The sequence below is a fragment of the Rhopalosiphum maidis genome, chromosome 3, assembly GCF_003676215.2.
Source record: "Rhopalosiphum maidis isolate BTI-1 chromosome 3, ASM367621v3, whole genome shotgun sequence".
Classification (NCBI taxonomy): Eukaryota; Metazoa; Arthropoda; class Insecta; order Hemiptera; family Aphididae; genus Rhopalosiphum; species Rhopalosiphum maidis.
In genome coordinates, this window is record NC_040879.1 from 19,229,212 (window position 1) to 19,237,163 (window position 7,952).

General features: G+C 24.8%; 1 protein-coding gene across 1 annotated transcript; it reads left to right on the forward strand.

The window, feature by feature from the left end:
- The first annotated feature begins 231 nt into the window (after positions 1-231).
- LOC113557795 lies at positions 232-3,794 on the forward strand. The gene is made up of 5 exons (XM_026963345.1): positions 232-262; positions 920-1,057; positions 1,145-1,210; positions 1,744-1,944; positions 2,032-3,794. The coding sequence occupies exons 1-5, from the start codon at positions 232-234 to the stop codon at positions 2,046-2,048; spliced, it is 453 nt and encodes a 150-aa protein (XP_026819146.1). The 3' UTR covers positions 2,049-3,794.
- Positions 3,795-7,952: the final 4,158 nt, after the last annotated feature.

The following is a 7,952-nucleotide window of genomic DNA, read 5'->3' on the forward strand; positions in this document are numbered from 1 at the left end:
AGTTTTAAAGTTCATAATTTGTATGTATACTGCCCTCCTAAGCCAAAAGGCAGTAAGCGACAAAATTTGAAAAATGAGTTTATTATATCAAATTAATCGTTTTTAAGGCCTATTTTTTGATTCCTTAGCAAAAATACCGTAAATGCAATAGTTTTTGTAATAAACGTGGTTAAACATGTACGTATTTACAAATATATGAATGATACTAAGCAAAAAAACAGTATCACACACATGCTAAGCAAAAAGGCAGTAACTGACCACAGTATACGGTAATTTTGCTTAGTATTGCTCAAATACGGTATTTTCGTTTAGTATTGATGATAATTTGCTAGCCGTATCACACAATATCATATTATCATACATTATAATAATTTATTAACATACTGTTAACCACGGTCTTAGAAGACAGTGCTGTAATCTGGTTGTTATTAATTCTGTGCTTGTGGTTTGGTAGGGTAAACGTTTCTATGTTTTTCGTAAGTTCAGACTTCAGATCATAGATAAACAAGATCCCAATCAGCTTCTATATTGTTCTATGGTTTGGCACAACGACCATTATATATTATTATCATGGTTGTGCTATTAATAAATGTTGTTTATTTTAATATTATATTATTTTTATATCATTATCATTATCTTCAATCGTCCAATGTTGTACAGCACGTAATACGTTTTAATATGTTATTATTGTATTAATATTATATTAAATTAATTTAGTTACCTATCATGAGCGTATTTTTATACTTAACATAATAAACGTGAATATTATAGTCTGATACTCTATTACAATATGATGTTGCGTGGAAAAAAGATATTCAAATTGGCAGAATTGGAAAATAATAAAAATGTATTGGTGAAAAAAACAAGTATAAAAGGTTAGTTTAAATTGTATTTAATACAGTTTTTACTTTATTTACAGATAACTTGGATGGTATTAGAAGAGATGTTTTTTCTAGTAATGATTTACCTCTACGATCACATTATGATCAACATGAAGATTTGAATAATGTCATTAAAACTGATATAGTTGAATTATCTAATAATCCTGAACATACAGGTTAAATTTTAATTACCTTAATTATCAATTATAAAACAATCATGTAGATTTTTAGGAGTAATAATAATTTTTATTTCTAATTTATAGAAGAAAATTATGACACCTTGGGCTATAAAACAAAACACACTGATAATGAAATTTTTATTTTAAGTAGTAAGTACTTATATTTTATACTAATAATACCACTATTACAAATTTAACTATGTCATAGTATCAAAATTGTGTATGTATTGATTATTGAGTAAATCCTACTAAATAGTATTTTAAATATTTTTTAGACATCTGTTTTAATATTTACATTCAATTTTAAATTTAAATTTAAGTTGAAGTGCTTTAAATACTTCCTTAAATTTTTGACTATTTTGAAATAAGGAGTACATTTATTTAATTTTAAATGAGGGCTTATATTATCTGTAAGTCTTTTATATTAATAATAATTTATACTTGATAAATTATAACAATTTTTTTTTTTTTAGATTACTTGCTAACTTGATAACTTAATATTCATTAAACATTATAATTTACATTTTAAAGTTATAATATGTATTAAATAATCTTTTATCTTGGTTATCTATCATAACATATTACCTAATTAGTAATCATTTAATTAAAAACATATTTGTCCAGTCAATATTAATTATTAACTCAAATCAAATATAAAAAATAATGTATTTTAAAAAATATAGACATTTCGTCGAACTCTATATTGGATGATTCGGATAAAGATAAAGACTACATACCACCTGGTGAAAATAAGAGACATTTGGGAGAATTTGATGATGACTTAGAAGTTGAAGTAATCAATAATGATTCAACTGAAGTAGATATGGATTATTCGGATAATGAACAAAATATTCTATCTTTGATGAACTACTTGTGTGAAAATGGTAACGATTTTACTATTCTAGACATTAATATTTATCATTGAGAAAATTATATTTAATTATTAATTGTTTTTCCTTATTATTATTTAGTTTGTCAAGAACCATGACCATCAATCATAGTGGGTAGTGCGACAGAGTATTCAGTTGAACTTTATACGAAGTCTGGGAAGCAAAGAAAACGTAAAAAGTTCAAAACCAGTGTTCAAAAAAGAAAGGATATTAAAAAAAAAAAACTGTATTAAAACACAAGGTACTTGAATTTTGTGATGTAAATAATTGTAAAAAGAATTGTATTACTAATATATCTGGAGAGCGACGCTATGTAATTTTAATGATTAATATTGGAAGATGGATACTAATCAAAGAAAACAATTTATTTTGAACGTATGTATACCAACAGAAGTCAAACGGAGATCAGTTAATGCAAACATTAACCGAAAAAATAAACATATATTTATCGCTTAACTAATAACAATTTTAAATGTTTCGATGTATGTAAATGGTTTTTCTTCACAACGTTAGGATTTAAAAAAAATAATGACAAGGTAGTATACAATGTACTCAATAAAACTCCTCCAGAAAATATTATACCTGAACTTGTTAAAAGAGGTCATAAGCCTCACAATAAATATAAATTTAATGAACATATAGAGTCATTTCACCCAACAATTTCTCACTATAGGCGCGAACATGCTCATAATGTTCGTTATTTTCCCGGTGATGTCAACATTGTAATGATGCATCAAGACTTTTTAATCAAACATCCAAATCAGAATATATCATATGAATTATACAGATGCAAATTGAAAGAAAAAAAAATGTCTTTTACTAACCTAGGACATGAAGAGTGTGAACTATGTGAATAATTCAACTTACATGAACACAATAAAAATTCAATTCAAGAAGACTGTGAAACATGTATTACATGGAAAAAATACGAGACAAAGTAAACAGATGCTAGAGATCTGTATAAAATACATTCAAGACAAAAAGATAATATTAATTATTGTGTTACAGTTTCTGCAGATTTACAAAAAGTGATTATGCTTCCAAGAGCTGAAATGTTTGAAAAAGTAATTTTTACAAGGCGTATAATTGCATACCACGAAAGTTTTGTTCCTGTTGGTTTTAATTCCAATATTAAATCACTAGCTTGTATTTGGCATGAAGGAACTACTGGGCGAAACAAAGAAGATATCATAAGTAAGTTTTATGCGTTTATAAAAAAACATAAAGATATTTCAACTCTTCAAATTTGGCTGGATAATGGCGCCAGTCAGAATAAAAATTGGTGTCTTCTAATACTTCTTGTTTATATTGTGAACTCGTGTGAAGTATCGACTAATACAATTAAAATATACTACTTTGAACCAAGACATACATATATGAGTGCTGATAGTTTTCATCATCAGGTAAGCTTTAAAAAAAACAAAAAAAGACATATGACTTTAATGATTTTGAACATGTTGTTATAAGTTCAAACAGTGGAAAAATTGATGTGAACATAATGGATCATACATCATTTTACAGTTGGAAAAGATTTTATGTCAGTTCAAAAGTTACAAAAAAAAAATCGTATTTTATTGAAGGATATCGTATGCATTAAAGTTGAAAGAGGAAAATTTATTTTGAATTTTAAAACTAAATTAACTAATACAGAATATCAGGAATTGGATTTTCTATGCAAGAAAAATATGAAAAAAGATGGAATTCCTATTGCTTTACCAAAAATAAAACCATGTGGTGTTCCCGAGGAAAAAGTTGAGAGTACCTAATCTAATGGTACGGGGATACACCGCAAAATGTTTGTCCACTATTCCGCTTGTCAAAACTTTAAATAAATATAACTCATAAACTACTCGCCTTAAATTCGAATTTTATGTATCAAAATACTCAGAAAATTATTCTGCTTTTGAATATGAAATTAAAACTATATGTTGTCATTCAAAAAAGTAAAAACTAAAAAAAATAAAGATAAAAATTATTTAAAAATATAATTTTTTAATAAAATTGTTGTTTTTTTTTTTTTTAACAACTTGAAACTATGTAAAAATATTTTCAAAAACATGAATACTTTTTGAAATAATAAGTGATGTTTTAAAAAATTCACCCCGTATTTGTAATTGCTCTTGCAATATTAAACGTTAAGAAAATTACGATAATAAGAATGCATTCGTTTATGCATGATGTATCATTTAGATATTTAGAATATTATCATCTGGATACTGACCAGCTGGTTGTTTGTGGTATATCATGTTGTATGAATGTGTGTGTATAATAAATAATGATTTAAATAAAAGGCTGGTTGTTAGGTTAGGTTGATACTCCCTAATTTTTTTAACAAAATACGCTGCTTGTTGAACCAGTTACTTCTAACGCAATCTATATATAGTTGACGGTGGATTCCTTATGCATCGTGTTGTATGGCATCACGTTGAAACTTTTAATTATATATTAAATAAATATATTGAATACTTAAAAAAAACATTTTGGATAGAGTGACCAGACGTCCCGTATTATATTTTCGTATGCTCTGTATATATATGTATATCTTAATATATAGTATTTTGTGTCTACCACTCTACCATACGTCCATACCTACTGAAAAACATAATGGTTGAATTAATAATAAAAATAATAATTATGCCTAAAAGAAAGAAGTGTGTGAAGTTGGCCAACTTGAGGGGGGCTCCCCACTTTAACCCAGGAACTTCACACCTCTTTGGAAAAATTGATACTTATTTGCTAGAATTTGCTAGTGAGTTTTTAGAATTTGTATGGCTTTAGTTTCCCCCAAAAAAAGTTTTTACTTGGGGGGTAACTTAACTGTAGCCTCCCATTTTAACCCTATAACTTCAAACTTTTTATTCAAATTACATTTTTATAATTACAATATAGGATTTTGTTCTCAATTTGACTTTTTTTAAACCAAATAAGATTTTCATTTCATGATCGTTTTTATTCCAGTTATTAGATTGTTTTATTTAATATAGAATTATTATATTTTTTTATTTATTTAATGAAGAATACTTTATATTAAACATAGATTTTTATCTAATTAGAATAAAATAACTGAATAAATCTATAAAAAGTTAAATAAAAAATTCCAAATTTAATAAAAGTCCTAAATTAATAAGTCTATAATTTATAAAAAATATTATTAATTGAAAAAAACAAAAATTAATAAAATAAAAAAAATCTATAAACATAAAAAAAGTATAAAAATGGAATAAAATCCAAGGTTGGGTAAGTTAATGATTTTTTTTTACTCAGTTAAGTTAAATATTTTTTGGTTCAATTAATTTCAAAGTTAAGTTAACAAATCTTGTTAAACTAAGTTAATAAGTAAATTAACTTAACTTTTAACTTATCAACTCGTTAATGCCCAGCCTTGTAAAAAACTTAAATTAATAAAAATGAAATATTAATAAAAAAAACCCTACATTATAAAAATAATAATATTTGTAAAAAAATTGAATAAGTAGATCAAAATAAAACGTTTAATAAAAAATCCTAAATTTATAAAAAATCTAATTTATAAATATTATTTTTATGAAATAAAAAGCCTAAATAATTAAAATATTCATTATTTCATAAAAAATGTAATATTAATAAAGTGTATATTCATAAATAATATTCTTTATTGATTAAAATTTCCAAATGAATAGAATATACTAATTTCCATAAAAAATATTCATAATATTAAAAATCTCCTATTTTAACAAAAATATTTCGATACCAATTACCAGCTACTTATTTGCTTAAATTCGCTATGGAATTTTTAGAATTTGAATGACGTCGGTTTTCCACAAAAAATTTTTTACTTGGGGATGCATACTTCACTCTAGCCCACACTTGAACTTTGGAACTTGGAACCTATAAGAAATTCTTTTTTTTTTTGTACTATTATTCTTCTCTCTTCCACCAATAACTTGGATTTCTGCATATATGTTTCATAAATAACCGTGTGCAATGATTCTGGAAGGTAAAATTTATAATTTAAAAATAAAATTTAAATGATATCAATTCCCTATTGCTTAAAAAATTAAAATTAAAGGAACCTATAAGGGTCATTTAATATTTATCAATTTAGGAAATGATTTCTAAAAGTACTAACGTTTTTAGACTATAATTTTCTATGATATTCACTGTAAAAATGTTGTAATATCTACTTTTGTTTCTTAATATCAACAAATTTAAAATATGTATCTAGCTAAGTATATTTTTTTTCTGTATTGTTTGGTTACAACATAAATTCTTACGAATTGAATCCAAAATTTGAATTCCAGAGTTTTATCATAAACAAAAAATTAGAACATTCAATATTTTAAACTTAAATCAGGTATCTGTTATTTATAACATTTTTACGTTCTCAAGTATCAACCTTAATGAGTATGGTTGATCAAATTCAAAAGTGTGCCAATGTTTGACAAATTTTGTTCAACAATTTGAAACATAAGTTGTAGAATTTGTAACATTGCTTTACGTCCACAACAATCAAACATAGTCCGGAGTGCGTCATTTACGTCAAGAATATTTTTATCAAAATTAGAATTTTCTATTTATTTGGAATTTTTTAATTAATAGAGAATATTATTTATGAATATACACTTTATTAATACTACATTTTTTATTAATTTGAACTTTTTATGAAACAATGAATGTATTAATTATATAGGCTTTTTATTTCATAAAAATAATATTTATTTATAAATTATAATTTTATTTATTTTTGTTTATTTTTATTAGTTTTAAATATGTAAATTAGCTCAACGATAAATTATAATATTATATACTAAGTTCTAAATAAACAAACAAAACACGTGCCTATTAATTATTGTTAATTTAATACATTCATCGTTTAAAAATATTATTAATATAAATACAGATTTTTTAAATTTTATATATATTTTTTAAATACCTTCTATATTTTTTTTTATTTAAAAGAATGAACATCGAAATGATTTTTTGTCATCAGTTTCGAACTTCATATTACTGAATTTGAAACTTAAACTCCGATTAAATTGATTAATGATCAAGAAGTAAATCGTGAAATAAGCAATAATTGGACATTATTATCTTTCGTCTTTTCTCTATGGATGAAGTCATCCATGAAGAAATTTAATAGGATGAAGAATTGTAAACATGTGACTTATGTTTTATTCAATACAATTAATAAACCACAAAAGGATTTGAATGTTCATTTCATGATTTACAATTTTTATAAGGAATAAAAGGATTTATCAGCATATTTTACTTCGTATGTAAAATATGTGGCGTAATAAAGTTTACAATTGACAGTGAAAAAAATGACAATGATATAAATATTAACATGGCTATAGTTTTGAAAATAGTTAATATTGGGTAAGGTTATTATCAACTGGAAGAGTTGAACTGCTAAATTGAATATGCCGAATATGTCAAACCGAATGTATCAAGAAAGTTTCTTCTTGAAGAAACACTTACTAATATTTTTAATTACTTCTATGACTTAGATAGTATCATCATCGGGTGGCTTCTTCCGTCATACTACTCATGTTTTTTTATATTACTCTTATCTAATTTGCTTATTGTTCTCCAAATAGATTGCAAATATCTTGTAAAAATAATAATAATAAAAAAAAACTTCTATGACATTACTTGGAAAGATATGTTATTGGTTAATGGCTGGAATGAGGAGGCTAAATTAGCGATTGACAATGGAGAAGTCAATTATCTAGGTAGACCAAAGATAACTGTTATTGCTAATGGAGAATGGAGTAAATGATCATACCGTACTTAATATAATGCTCAATCTGGAGTTGTAAGTACCTATATGGCTATATCTATACCTTTTTCTGAATAATAAATTACGAGTAATTATAACTCGCATAGTTGCATGCTATTATATATAGTTATTACCATAGATACGCATACCAAATAATTATTAATATAATTTTAAATTAATTTGAATCAGGCTTGTATAATTGGAGCTAGGACAAAGAATATGTTGTTTTGTGAAGTTCAAATGA